Below are 15,935 nucleotides of genomic sequence, written 5' to 3' on the forward strand. Positions count from 1 at the left end.
AAAAATACATTAACACTGTTAAATTTTCAAAACATGCCACTCACTTCCCTGTCCATACAGTCTATATATGGAAACTAAGCTCCAAAAACAGCTCAATTTGAATGAATTGTTTCTGTGATGCCCCAAAAACCAACCCATTTACATATCGTCACTGTTGGAACAAAACCTTATATAGTCATGCTCTACATCACTCCAGTAGATTATTAGCATGGAGTATAGTGATCCTAAGCTTGTGTGCAGCTGTTTGGACCATGGAAACACATCTCTTGAAGCTGCCGACACACAGTTCTTGGGCTGATGTTGCTTCCAAGGCAGTTTAAGCTCTCTATTGAATGGACATCCTTCAGCACTCGGCAGCCTCACACTGTGAGTCTGCATGGTCTACCTCTTCATGGCTGAGCTGCTCCTAGATACCTCCATATTACAATAATAGCACTTACTGTTGACCAGGGCAGATCTAGCAGGACAGAAAGTCCACAAAGTGACTTGTGGAAATTACTGAGCTCTTCAACACTGCCAGTGTTTCTCTATGGAGACTGCATGGCTATGTGCTTGATTTTATACACCTGTTAGCAATGAATGTGACTAAAACACACACACACACACACACACACACACACATTATCTAAGCTGCTCATCCTCCTGGGTCGTGTGCTGGGGCAGGTCTTCAGTCCCTCACAAGGCATGGCTGAACCACCTGAACTCAATAATTAGGAGGGGTGTCCACCCACATACTTTGGCCTTATAGTGTACCTGCTTTATGAAAAGAATGCAGTTATTTAATTCTACAGTCTATCTCTCTCTCTCTCTCTATCTCTCTCCCTCTCTCTCTCTCTCTCTCTCTCTCTCTCAACAGCCATTCAGAGCAAGCCTTTTTTATTTGACATAATCTGTCTGAATTCAACAAAAGATAAAAAATGGATGACAACAAAAATCTAAGTGGACGAAAAACAGAAATGACAAGACAGTCATCTGTTATTGAGGCATTTATGCACACACGACTGTGAAGACAAATTGGCACTGTCAAATCTCAAAGACATTGTTTGACACATGGAACAAATTCCAGCAGACCCACTCCAAAATCATTCGGAAAGCTTCCCAGAAGAGGGTCCAATTCCATATTAACTCCATATTAATGCCCATGCTCATGCCATGCCCAAAGATATCCAACAAGCTCACATAGGTGTGATGGTCAGGAGTCCATAAATTTTTGACCATATAGTGTACAACAGTAGTAAAATATGTATCGAAAAAATGACTGATTTGTTGTTGACTTGATTGCTCAGCAATGAAGATCAAAATCCAGTTTGCTTCCAGTTTTGTAAATCATACACATTTCCATCAAAATACATTCAGAGAATGTGACTGAAGAAAAAAATATCGCATAGATCAATGGAGGGACGTCCGAAACAGGTGGCAACTACATTTTACCACTAATGTGAAAAAGGGTTAATCAGTTTATGAGACTGGGTTCATTTCTGAGTGTCTTTACTAAAGTAAAGCTTCTAATGTAAAGTTATGGAAGAACTGAATCAGTGTATGTGTTTGTGTGAATCGTGTATGTGTTTGAAGTGAAACTCTGTTGTGCTGCTGTCTCTGTGTCCTCAACACCCAACAGCAGGACAGCGGAGCCTTTTACGCCGACCTTTTACATTTTTATGCCTGGTTTTCTGCGTGTCTCTGCACGTTCAGGTATTTACTGTCAGAGTTTCTTGTTTTGCAAAAACAACTGTGACAGATTCCACAGAGATAAAGCGACTTATTTGATTTTTTTTCTTTTTCACAAGAACTGCTCAAATGAAACTGCATTGCCATCTGCTCCCACGGATATTCCTGCCCGCACACCAGCATTCAAAAGTTTGGAATCACTGTTCAACCACTGGTTGTGGATAAGTGTATAAAATTAAACTTCTTATCACAATAATCTTGAAATATTGAATAAAGCATATGAAAAACATTTTGATGAATGTAACACCTAAATTCACATAAGTTATTATTGTGCATGAACATCATTAATATTTTGTACCTGATTTGTTGAATTTTCAGTAATTTGTCCACCTCTGATTAAGCCTTGGGTTCACTACAGGACTTTTAAAGTCTTAACAGATTATAAAAGACTGGCCGTCTCACACTGTTTAACTGGTTTGTGCAGATTTTGGGTGACTGAAATATTGGGGGTCACACACTAAATGATTAGGGATCACACACTACTCAACATTTCAGCTGCTGCTGAACCGAACGGAGCTCACTGAACTCACTGAACTCTCGTGAACGCTCGCATTCTCCCGTTACTAGGAGACCGAAATTATCAAAAGTGGAGCAGCTGCTGCTGTTTTCTCTGCTGTTTTTGCTACACAGTAAAGAAGCAGCAGGTAGACATGTTTAAGTCAGGATCATGGATTTAAAAATGTGATCAGTTTGGTATTTTTAGAGTTTTAAATGCAAATAAACTCAATTAGGTCTTAAACTCAGCTCATTAAAAAGCTTCGCTCCACATGTGAGAGACTTTTCTCCATTTTTCTTTGTTTACTTGCTGTATTTTCTTCTTCGGTGCTCTCTGTTTTCATTGGTTGTTGCAGGAATCTGTTCAGATTGAGTTGTTGACCAGTTTTCACTGATTACACTCAGAGTCGGGTCGAAAAAATCAAACGTTTGATAAATTCAAACTGGTCTGAAAGGCGATCGGGAGGCTGTAAATCTGAGTCAGTGCCACTCACACGCGACTCGACTCTCTCTCCAACTCTCTCCAAGCCGACTCCGACTGACCAAAAAATCTGCAGACTAGAGCTGACCAGCTCAGACTCAGCCCTACTGAGAATCAGGGCTAAAATCAGGGTAAAAGTAATATAGTGTAACCCTGGGTTAACAAGAATTTTCAATACTCTTCCCACTTCTGATTAGTTGAACTTTCAGTAATGTTTACACATTTGATTAATTGAATTTTCAGTCATTTTTCAACCTCTGATTAGTTGAACTTACAGCACATTTTCCACTTCTGATTAGTTGAATTTTCAGTTTTTTTTTTGTTTTTTTTACCACTGATCAGTTGAATTTTCAGTAATTTTCCGCCCTCTAATTAGTTAAATTATTAGTAATTGTTTAACCTCTGATTAATTGAATTTTCAGTGTCTTTTCAGCTCTGATTAGTTGAATTTTCAGTTATTTTTTGACCTTTGATTAGTTAAACTTACAGTACATTTTCCACTTCTGATTAGTTGAATTTTCAGTACGCTTTGCTCTAATTAGTTGTATTCTCAGCCACTGCTGCACCAGCTCTTCAAGCTCCATTTTCTCAGCAGTGAGTGAATCAGCAGTAGAATGAGGTTATGATGTCTTTGGTTATATGGGTGGTGCTGACCCACAGGATTAGAGATGATATCGGTGTTTTGGAAAAGTCATATTACTCAATCACATGTCCTACCACTGAGAGAGAGAGAGAGAGAGAGAGAGAGAGAGAGAGAGAGAGTGTCAGATATGAGAGGATAAAAAGCCCTAAAAATGATTTCATTCATTCTCCACTGATCATAGTTTAAACATTCGGTTGCTTTTCAATACTTTCTAATTTACCAGCCTTTAGTCTTTCACCGCACCTGTTCTGTTTTTCTTCTTCCTCCACTGTTTTCAAGGTGGGAGTTTCAGGCTCATCTATAATAGAACACAGTGATGGTGTCAAAGTGGTTTCTAAAGCGGAGTGAGGACAGATGTTCAGTAGCTAATTTTCACTGAGGCAAAAAAATTTTTTCAAAAAAATAGTTCATTAAGGTAACAGCTAACATTAGCATTCACTGTTTATTTGATAGACTAATACATAGTCAGAATACTGCAGAGGTCACTAATAGGCAGACCGCGGTCTGAGTCCGGAACCCAGACACTGTCCTATGTGGACCTGGACCTATAACCGATAAACTATGGAGAATTATTTAATTTCGATGGGGTGGTCCTGTTTTAATCGGCGTAACTTTTCTAGCATCTACGGTATCGTTTTAGCGGCCCAGGAGACTCACAGACCAATCGCATGCGTTGTAAAAATCACACATGACACTACTCAGCCAATCAGATTTGAGCACTGAGCCTTGAGTGAGTGAGGGACACACAGGGGAGGGATGAGGCGAGAAACAGCAGTCAGAGGAGAAAGTGAGTCAGAGGGAAGTTATTTCACATGGCGTGATCTAAAAAGAGAAAACCGACAATAAATGTTGTTGAAATTTGACTGAACTGTACTTTAATGATTTGACATTCAGTTGTTGACTATAAGATGTTGATATACCTACTAGGCTACTTCAGTAAACAGTATATGGCACTGAATCAGGATGCAGGTTAGACATTATGATGTTCTGGACCTTTACTTGAGGAAATTTTCTTTGACTGGACCTTACTGAATTTTAATTAAAGACCTCTGGAATACAGCATAAATTACTTTGCCTTGTCATCTTAATCCTGTAATTGGGCATGACTTTTCAAAACTTGATCCAGCTTATTATCCACTGTCCAAAGAAAACATGGACCTCTAAAATGGTAACTGTAAAGGAGAGGGAAAAACATTCTTTACTTTACATTCTTTATTACAAAGTAGGTTAATGCAAAAAGAGTTTATTCCAAGCAATTTAGAGCATTTATATTGGTCCATATGTCATGAAATTTTCATAAAAAGTAAAGAGCCGCTGCTGAGCTCAAATCATGCACAAAAAGAAATTGAGATACTTTTTTATTTGAACAGTGATGTTATGCTGTGGAAATGGGTGTAGCTTAGCATGGAATTGCACACAATGTAACCATAGAAACAGGTGCAGCACAACCATGGAAATGGGTACAGAGTAGCCATGGAAAACAGTGCAGCATAACCATGGACACAGCTGTAGGGTATCCTTGCAAATACATTTAACCATTCATATAATCATGTATCAGTGGTGTGGTTTAATTTCAGGAGGGTTTTTTTTATAACAGTCCATGTTATAATTCTGTTTTTATCACTTGTATCAGTAAGAGTAGACCTGCACTTTACAGATTTCATAAACAACCTCCACATAACTTTGAAAGAGCATTTGGGGGGTGGATTTTGAAAAGTGTGGGGACAAAAAGTGGATTTTGAAAAGTGAGGGGACAAAAAGTGGATTTTGAAAAGTGAGAGGACAAAAAGTGGATTTTGAAAAGTGAGGGGACAAAAAGTGGATTTTGAAAAGTGAGGGGACAAAAAGTGGATTTTGAAAAGTGAGGGGACAAAAAGTGGATTTTGAAAAGTGAGAGGACAAAAAGTGGATTTTGAGAAGTGAAAGGGGACAAAAAAAACTGATTCTGAAAAGTGAAGGAGGACAAGAAGAACTGAAAACATCGCAGTTGAAGTACTGATGTCATATGTGTCCCAGTACACACATTCGTGACTCACAGCGCTGGTCTCATGATGAACTGCACTGTGGTGAACACTCTCAGAAGATGCAGCTCACAGCATGAATCAGCAAAAAGTCAGGTGAGCTCTAATTGGCTCGAGGGAAAACACCGGAGCCGAAACTCCACCTGCGTGACATATGTACCGTCAACACCCGCACACACCCACACATCTGTGGTGGGAAGATGTAGCCATAGTAACAAGACCACTGTTGTCATTGGCTACAGTGCGCATGCCTCTGTTAGCTACTGGCTCTCATTAATCCGGCCACTCATTAGCTAATAAACTAAAATATCAGTGTGAAAGACTGTGAGTCTGCAGGCAGCTGATTCTGAGAAGTGAAGGAAGGGAGATTTAGGTTTATCACACTGTTCTCTCAGATTATCCACTGAACAAATGAAGTAAATAACTATAATGTGTAGCCTACTGTATGTTTCTGCTGTAGTCTAACATTAATGGTAATTAAACACCTATTCAGTTGGCAGCATGTGTACATTTACCCTATAGAAACTGTGGATTTTCCTCCAAAACTAAATGTCTAAAAGATTTAGTAGCAATTTTATTTATATTATTCATTTATTTATATTATTAAATTGAATTATATTCATTAATATCAATTAAATTCATTAATATCCAATTATATTCATTAATATCCAAATTCTAAACATTTTAGGCTTTAAAGTTTTTGGCAAAAGCACAGTTTCTGTAAAATAACACTGTCCATTAAGTTTGGGGACATTTTTTAGAGTAATGTTTAATTTTCACTGCTCATTTTTAATTTGGTCTTTTATCACCTGATCACAGTTTTCCTTCTTTTGCAAAGGAAAGGGCAAAATATATATATATCATATATTGTTATTGTATACTGACAAAGAAACTTAAAATAATGTTTTCAACCATTGTGTTTAAGTTCATTCAATCTGTATATGAAGTGTTTCAGTTCAATGCTTTTTGATGCCAGAAAAGCCAAAGCATTTGCATATATCCTACTATTCAGCCTACAGCAGTTTAGCCCCGCCCTTTCAGCCTACAGCAATGTAGCCCTGCCCTTTTATCTTACAGCAGTTTAGCCCTGCCCATTCAGTCTACTGCAGTTTAGCTCCGCCCATTCAGACTACAGTGGTTTAGGCCTGCCTAATCAGCCTAGAGCAGTTTAGCCCCACCTATTCAACCAACAGCAGTTTAGCCCCGCCTGTTCAGTCTAGAGCAGTTTAGCCCCACCCATTCAGTCTACTGCAGTTTAGCCCCACCTATTCAACCAACAGCAGTTTAGCCCCGCCTGTTCAGCCTAGAGCAGTTTAGCCCCACCCATTCAGCCTACAGCAGTTTAGCCCCACCTATTCAGCCAAGAGCAGTTTAGCCCCACCCATTCAGCCTACAGCAGTTTAGCCCCACCCATTCAGCCTACAGCAGTTTAGCCCCGCCTATTCAGCCAACAGCAGTTTAGCCCCACCCATTCAGCCTACAGAAGTTTAACCCCACCTATTCAGCCTAAAGCAGCTGATCCCCTCCCACTGAGCCTACAGCAATTTAGCCCTGTCCATTCAGCCTAGAGCAGTTTAGCCCCGCCCATTCAGCCTACAGCAGTTATTCCCACCTATTCAGCCTAAAGCAGCTGATCCCCTCCCACTGAGCCTACAGCAATTTAGCCCTGTCCATTCAGCCTAGAGCAGTTTAGCCCCACCCATTCAGCCTACAGCAGTTTAACCCCACCTATTCAACCTAAAGCAGCTGATCCCCTCCCACTGAGCCTACAGCAATTTAGCCCTGTCCATTCAGCCTAGAGCAGTTTAGCCCCGCCCATTCAGCCTACAGCAGTTTAGTCCCACCTATTCAGCCTACAGCAGTTTAGCCCCTCCCACTCAGCCTACAGCAGTTTAGCCCCACCCATTCAGCCTACAGCAGTTTAGCCCCACCCATTCAGCTCACAGCAGTTTAGCTCCACCCATTCAGCCTACAGCAGTTTAGCCCCACCCATTCAGCTCACAGCAATTTAGCCCCACCCATTCAGCTCACAGCAATTTAGCCCCACCCATTCAGCTCACAGCAGTTTAGCTCCACCCATTCAGCCTACATTATTTCAGCCCTGCCCTTCTAGCTTGAAGTGATTTAGCCCCACTCATTCACACTGCAGTAATAAAGAGTATTTCAGCCTGGATTGCTTCTTGAAAGAATTCAGGTCAGCCAATCAGAACAGAACTCATTTGCACAGATGAGTCCTAAAGCCACAGTAACAAAAACAGGTCATACATGGAGCTCACAGTAATTTAAATTACATAAAACCACAAGAAAAATAAAAGATATGGTCCTTGAAAAGCTCAGTATCCCACACTTTTGAGGCAGAAACTCTGTTCTTCTCCTCTGTGGGAGAGGCTAATCCCTCAGCATGTAAATCCCTCTTTTCCTCACAGCGCAGACCCAGTCTGTTCATTGTTTACAGTGTTACAGTATACCAAAGCCTGCAGCCCACGTTACCTGCCAGACTGAGTCTCCGCCCACTACAAGAGTCTGTCTCAGGTGTCTCAGGTGTGCATTCGTCATTGTGCCGCAGCGGCTACAACTGGAAGCTTTACAGACTCTGACTGCTCGTCTCCTCAGCTAAGGTGAGTCAACAGGTGTTTATTTAATGTTTCCAGTGCCTCATTCTGAGCTGTAGTCACAGGTAAGACTCCTTATCTACAGGTACTCGCTCCTCTGTGCACTTGGTCATGTGTTGTGTGGTTTATCAGCCTAAAGCGCAGGATCAGATTAGATATAGGAAACATAGTGCGCTAAAAGCTTTCTTGCAGTAAGAAATGTTTTAGCTTTAGGTTATTAAAGCTATTAATATTTGGTATCACTTTACTTTAAGGAACATGTAATTGGGTATTTGTTAAGGTAATTTAAGGGGTTTATTTCAATGAAGCCTGAGTTAGACATGTCTAAATGGCGTATTACCTCTGTTATTATTAGTGAAAATCACTTAAATTCATATTATAGTTCACATGAAAAATGTCATTAAAACATGTCAACATTTGATTCTTAAAGGTTCTGCTACATTATAAGGATTACAACATGCATTTTAATAGGGAGATAGATATAAACCTTGTTATTTTTTTGTGATCAGAAGCTTTTATTTGTTTTTTTATCTTTCCCATCAAGACATTTCAGTACAAAACTATGTCTATATTCAGGGCCTGCCCAAAAAACAAACAAAAAAAAAACCAACAAAACAAACAAACAAAAAAAAAAACACCTCACATCACACTTGGTCTACCTTAGATGAACAGCGAAAGTGTAGGATAGATGATCCATGCATTCCTAAAATAGCCAACAGACCATGGACATTGAAGCACAGTATTCTCAAGTATCCTCACACCCACAAGCCTCTAGACACACCCTGTACCTTAGAAACCTTAAATTACACCATGAATTTATCAAATTTTATCAAAAGCTTAAAGCTGAAAGCCTATCAAAAATATCTGTCCAGTCACTAAACGTTCTAGGATCGGCTTTATTGACCCTGGTCGTCAAACGCTCTAATAATACAATGCGTTTAAACTCTGTGAACCACATCCTTTTCAAATGACTTCCTGGTTCAAACCATGATTTAAGGATGTGTTTTTTTGGCAGCTGTTGAAGCTGCATGTAAAACTCTCCGCTTAGAATGAGATCGGTCCAGGGTCTGTGGCAGCAAAGCAGCCCCAAGTCATGATACTCCCTCCACCATGCTTCACTGTTGGGATGATGTTTTCATGTTGGTATGCAGAGCCCTTTTTATGCCAAACCTAGTGCTGTGTGTTCTTCCTGAACAAGTCTTGTTTTGGAGTGTAAACATGCTCTTTGGCAAACTTCAAGCATGCAGCCATGTTTGTGAGAATAAAAAAGGAGGCAAAGGTTGGGTAGCTTTACAAAAAGTTTTGTTATATAAAGTTGACACCACATGCAGAACAAAATTCCATAATTTAGCAATTAGTTCACAGTCATAAAACATATGTATAAAGGTACCTATGTCTGTGGTATTGCAGTTCAGACACACTAGAGAGACACTTCATTTTGAATAATGCATAGGGGGTGGTGTGTGCTTTATGGATAACTTTATAATGGATTAAGCGATGAGCTAAATTTTTAGTAGGGATATTTTCCCAAATCCATTGTCTAACTGGCTTGTAGACAATTCTTTCTCCCAAATGTTAGTTATTGGAAGCTTATGGGATAAGTCAGCTAGTAAGCTACTGTAGATGGAAAAAACCATCCCCTATGAATTAATAGACAGACAATCCATTAAGGGACATTTGCTGATCTTAAGATTCCATGGAATGCCACAGGCCCGTAAAGCACTTCTTAGGCATAGATATAAAAGTAAGATTGGCTGGGAAGGTTATATCATTCTTTTAAGTCCTGAAAAGATCGTAAACCTTGATCATTGAAAATATCCCCAAGAGCATGAACTCCATGATCAGATCAGGCCTCGGAAAAAAAGGCTTGATTCCTGTTTGTATAGATTTATTGTTCCATATTGGAGATTCTGCTGAGAATTTAAATGGGCTGCCCATAAATCTATAGACATCTCACCAGAGAGGAAAAGAGTTTGTCACTATGGCATGGAATTTAAGTTTTAGATCCTTTCTTGAGATAACCATAAACAATAAATCCATAAACAATAAATATAGGCATAGATTAAGAGATTACGGCATACAGGAGAGGGATCTGAAAGCAGCATAGCAAGAATATTAATCCAATTGACACACTGAATTAAAGCCTTAGAACTAAAGATATAATCTATCCAGGAAAATACCTTGTGATGGGAGGATTAAAAGGTATAATCCTTACAATTATCATTTCTTAATCTCCAAAGTCACATAAATCATCAGAGAAGACATATGGGAATACATAGAAGAGGAAGACCTATCCAAAGCCGTATTGGACCCAGCATTCATCGACACCTAGAACATGATAGAAATCCACCAAGTCAACCAGAGATTTCGTAAGAGAGGGGAAAAAAGCAGCATCGCATTTGTTGGGAGTATATATTGAAATGAAAGCTAGCTTCACATTATTCCACGTCCCCAGTACATACGCGAAACTCCCATGCTCGTCATTCCCAGCTATACGTTTAAAACACTTATTCTGGCAACGGGTAGCATCAGCTGCCCTTAAGTGGGATTCTTGCAAAAGTACTATATCAGCCTTTTTACACTGGAGGTAATCTAGACACTTAACCCTTTTCACAGGGGAATTCAAGCCATTTACATTCCAAGAAATCACATTAAATCTATGCGGGAGCAAGAACCAAAGACTGAGGTCGCACTCTGCACAAAGACCAAGCAAAATAGTAAAAGTAACCTTACGTCCAGATAAATGAAAAATAACATAAAACAGCAAAAACCCTGGCAGTGCAAAATAAACCCTGGACAAACAAATAAACCCTCTAACTAAGGCGGCCTGCAGAGAGGTACGGACCCTCATTCCTGCCTGGAAAACAAAACATTCAGAGCCATGCACTCAAACAGCAAGGCTGCTCAATCCTTCCCCAATCCAAGTGACTTCTGGTTTTACAACTAATTCCATCCTCATATCCAAGGGGCAATAAAAGTCAAGACACTGAAAAGTACTTTAAACTGAAGATGCACCCTGAATAGCCTGTTCTAGGCTACATCAATGTAACACTGGAGCGAGAAGTCTAGGCTCAGCCCCAGCTAGAAAAACTGAGTTGTTTACTCTCAATAACCTTGGTTTTATATATATACTAACGCAAATGAAATATATATATATATATATATATATGCATATATATATATATATATATATATATATATATATATATACATATATATATATATATATATATATATATTTCATTTGCGTTAGTGCTTCACAACTATTTAGCATGAGTTGCTTTTATATATTACTTATACATGATAATTAGTAAGTGATTATCAATTATCATTTATTTAGGTTATTCATCAGGGCCTGGGTGGGCCACAGGTAGGCCTGGCTGGGCCTGGGACTACTCAGACTGATCACATCCCTATTAAATCAAATGGATAAAAAAATATCAAGCCAAATATTATAAGAAAATTAAATTTAAAATTGTTGTTGTCAGTTTTCTGCGAATTTGGTACTTACAATGCTCTTTTACTACAAAAGCTGACATAGGCTTTCTGAAAATGTCAAATCAATGCATCAAGTCATTACAGGTAAGACATAAATGGACAATAAACATTTTTCATGCCCTCTGTGGCAATGTGCTTTAGTCTAGGACGATGTGGTTTAGGTTTTTAAGGTTGTTTTGTTGTTTTTCCTCATCTTTGTACAGGTCAGCTGTCTGAACTCGGTTGTCTTCATTGGACAAACATGCATATGTTCGGACACATGCTTTATAGTGAAGGGTGTAGCAGTGTTGGTTGGGTTTATGTGCATCTAGTATTCAATTTGATTGCTATTGTTTTGTATTTCCACAAGGAAGAGCTGTTGGAATAGGTAGGGTGATGACTGCACGGTTGTCAGGAATAGGCTATAGCCTGATGTAATGACACTGTGGGACACTGCCACTTTTGGACACTGTATCTACCAAGTTAGCCTTCCTACTTTTTCACAGGCCTACCCAAACATGTATTTCTGCCTACGCCACTGCTATTCAATAATTTGCAGTATTTCTTTACTTGCATGTGTTGTCCTGCTCCTAGTGAGGGATCCAAACATGAAATTTCCAGGGGGGGCCAAAATTTCTACCAGTTCTCCTGCTATTAGATAATAATTACCAAATATTTAAGGCAACTTATTTCACAGAGTTTTTGAGTTAACTCAACTTGAGGGAATAGGAGTAAAGTCATAAAGTTACCTTAAATTTTTAAGTTGACCCAACTTTTCTTTTACAGTGATTTACAGGATGCTCTGCACACTGCTGGTTTTCACTATGGTCATTTTTTGGTCTAAACACTGTTCTGTTTTCTGTGTTCTGCAGATGTTGGCCTGGCTGATGCTCCTGGTCTGTGTGCGGATGGTGCAGGGTTATGACACCGGTTTGGTGTCAGGGAGCTGTGGTGATATGACCCCCAGCCACCGGGGTAATAGTGCCCAAAACAGCCAGGCTCCTTACTCCATCAGCACGGACACCAGCAGCTACATAGACGGACAGGAAATCACAGGTAGGCTGGGCTAGCTTTGAATTATGTTTGTTCAAATTCTCATGAATAGCCAAAAAAAAAAAATACAAAAAAGTTTCTTCACTGAAGAGAAACATGGATGTTCAATTTTTATTAAAGTCAGCATGAATGAGAAATCACAACTCATTCTCTTTCTATATCGTGACATGTTTATGAGTGAAATGCCATATTAGGGTTAGATTTAGAGTCTCTGACAGGGAAGGAATACTGACTGGGCCAGTGGGACCAGTGCCCAGGGTCCTTTGAATGCTAGGGGCCTCGGTGGGCCTTGGATTACAAGAGCTGAGGTGTCTCGAAGACTGGCTATATATATATATATATATATATATACTATGGCCATAAAAGTAAAATATCATAAAAGAGAAATGAGAAACAGGTCATAAACACAGGAATAACAGACAGAGAATAGAATGCTCAGCACACAATGACTAGAGTCGGCAATACTTCTCAAAGAAATGTTACAAACAGACTGATATTCATACACAGGAGTAAATGGAATACAGATGACAACAGTTCAGTAGTCAGGTGACTTGGATCTGGGAAGTGGTTCATGATTGGTGGAGTCCTTGGTAGCTGAGTTGTAGTGTGTAGATTTGACAGAGGCTGGAGGAAGAACTGGAGGGGTGAGAATATAGCAAATAAGTTTGTATTACTTTAAACTGTTGAGTCCCTTAACTTTGTTTTTCTTGTAAACTGTAATGAAGTGAACCAAAATAACAAAGTGTTCTGTGGCACAAGTGAGAAGAAATAAAGAGATAAAATAGCAAAATATATGAAATATTTACACCGATCAGGCATAACATTATGACCTCCTCGTTTCTACGCTCATTGTCCATTTTATCAGCTCCACTTACTATATAGGTGCACTTTGTAGTTCTACAGTTACAGACTGTAGTCCATCTGTTTCTCTGATACTTTATTAGCGCACTTTTACCCTGTTCTTCAGTGGTCAGGACCCCCATGGACCCTCACAGAGCAGGTACTATTTGGGTGGTGGATCATTCTCAGCACTGCAATAACCCTGACGTGGTGGTGGTGGGTTAGTGTGTGTTGTGCTGGTCTGAGTGAATCAGACACAGCAGTGCTGCTGGAGTTTTTAAACACTGTGTCCACTCACTGTCCACTCTATTAGACACTCCTACCCTGTTAATCCACCTTGTAGATGTAAAGTCAGAGACGATAGCTCATCTGCTGCTGCACAGTTTGTGTTGGTCATCCTCTAGTCCTTCATCAGTGGTCACAGGACGCTGCCCACAGGACGCTCTTGGCTGGATATTTTTGGTTGGTGGACTATTCTCAGTCCAGCAGTGACACTGAGGTGTTTAATAACTGTACCATAATCCACTGAAATGATATGTTCTAAGCTGTGCTGACTCCACACACCCCGTCTCGTCTCCAGGCTTTTATTTTACTGTTCTGTTTTAAAACATTCAGTTATGAAAAGGTACAAATACGAACTTTTCACCTGGAAACACTTATTTAAGGTTCACAATCAGACCTTAAAACCACTGTTGGAGCTTTGAGGGAACATTTACACTGTTTGTACCTTGATCAATGAAAAATGTACCTGACCAGAACCTTTATTTCTAACAGTGTATAATTTAAAGACAAGTTCAAACAAATTTCATCAAGTTGTCTTTAAACAAACTGCACTGTTTTATATCAGCAAAAATGATGTAGGTATATAAAAGTTTGAACACCCCTGGTTAAATTACATCCTCTACAGAGAAACACTTTTATTTGGCATTTTCTGCTAATTTTGCAGTTGGTGCACGATTTCTATGTATTCCGCAAACATTACATGCTATTGCATTATGTTACATGTCTGTGCTCGATATTGCTTATATCCGCACTTAACATTGACACTGTAAAGTAAATAAAACATGAAATAAATATGAAAGGTGTCACAAGTGGAGCAAAATATGGAAATATTTCAAATATAAAGATGATACATTTATGAATTCTAAGTTGTGTGAGTTATCGTTGTGAAGGCTAGCTCGTAGTATGTTAAATCCTCCTCCACAATATGGAGATGTTAGTACTCAATCAGGTTCTGTGTGCATCATTGAAAGAGAGGAAACTGGTTCCTTCAGTAGAGGAAGACTTTAAACTGCAATGTAAATCTGCAGTGTGCAAAGTGAAGAATGTGTTACCTGAATGAGTGACAAGCCACAGAACTTCTGAACGGTGTGAATGTACACCACTGTTAGCCTGGCTCTAACATAACATTGCAAATCAGCATTTTTGTAAAAGTTATTAGCCAGATAAACAAAATCTGTTTACAATTAGAACAGTTAGTGGAGATGATTGGCCAGTGTTTTCCAATTACGGTCTTCTGGGATGCCTGCTCCATACATTTTAGTAGTTTAACCCTTGTGTGGTGTTGGGGTCTGTGGGACCCATTTTCAATGTTTACCAAAAGAAAAAAATGATGTGATTTATTATTATTTCAACCTCAGATTCTTGGTCTTTACTCATTTTCTGTAAAGAACATATAAAATAACCCATTTTCAGTGTCTTCACTCTGTTCACCCCCCACACATTTATATTACACGTGTGGTGTTGGGTGAACCCGCGGGGAGTAAAAGTGTGGAGGTGCTGTGTCCTTCACTCTGTTCTCCTTCTACATGGCCTACTGTTAGTGTGTGTGTGTGTGTATGTGTGTGTGTGTGTGTATGTGTTTGTATATGTGTGTGTGAGGGTGGACAACATGGACAGGCTGCTGACTGGCTACAGCTGCTAAAGGAGAACCCTACGCTGGACACTTGTGATATTTGAAACATCTGGTATTTTTACATAAATTGTTATGACTGTATTGATTTAAAAAAAAACAATAATATGGTGGGTCCACCAGACCACTGAGTAACAAACATATCAACACCACACAAGAGTTAAGCTCACTGGAGATTTGTTAATGGACTCCTTGTTAAATCCCCATTACTGACACCAATACATTGATACAGTGGTATTGATGCAACCTTAATTAAAACTGAAGACGTCATTTACATTTGTTCATGATATTGCCCATGATAAATGAATGAATATATAAATGAATGAATGAATTAATGGATGGATGGATGAGTGAAGAATTAATTCAAATATAACAATAAAATAAAATAGATTTTTCTTTAAAAAAAAAGTCAAATTAGTTAGGGAACAGGGTTAAAAACGCTGCTGTTAAAAGAAGCAAATGGAAAGTAAAAATAAGTCTTCTTGCTTTTCAGTGACGCTCGCCGCTCAGTCGGGATCGTTTAAAGGCTTCCTGCTGGAGGCTCGAGAGGTTGGAGGCAGCAATCCTGTGGGCTCCTTCACTTTAGTGAGCAGCAATACTCAACTGCTGCCATGCTCTTCACAGGCGGTAGGTTCTCCTCAAGAAATGACTTCATAAAACATCTAATCAGAGA

At 39.3% G+C, this 15,935-nt stretch overlaps 1 protein-coding gene across 1 annotated transcript in view; it reads left to right on the plus strand.

Moving 5' to 3' along the window:
- Positions 1–7,895: 7,895 nt before the first annotated feature.
- The window catches only part of zgc:163022 (putative ferric-chelate reductase 1), a 41,002-nt gene continuing 32,962 nt past the window's right edge, over positions 7,896–15,935 (plus strand). The window contains exons 1-3 of the mRNA XM_036578561.1: positions 7,896–7,986; positions 12,330–12,513; positions 15,756–15,889. Coding sequence (XP_036434454.1) covers positions 12,330–12,513; positions 15,756–15,889 — 318 coding nt within the window. The 5' untranslated portion in view covers positions 7,896–7,986. The remainder of the gene's footprint in view (positions 7,987–12,329; positions 12,514–15,755; positions 15,890–15,935) is intronic.

This window comes from Colossoma macropomum, unplaced genomic scaffold (genome assembly GCF_904425465.1).
Source record: "Colossoma macropomum unplaced genomic scaffold, Colossoma_macropomum, whole genome shotgun sequence".
In the NCBI taxonomy this organism is placed as follows: Eukaryota; Metazoa; Chordata; class Actinopteri; order Characiformes; family Serrasalmidae; genus Colossoma; species Colossoma macropomum.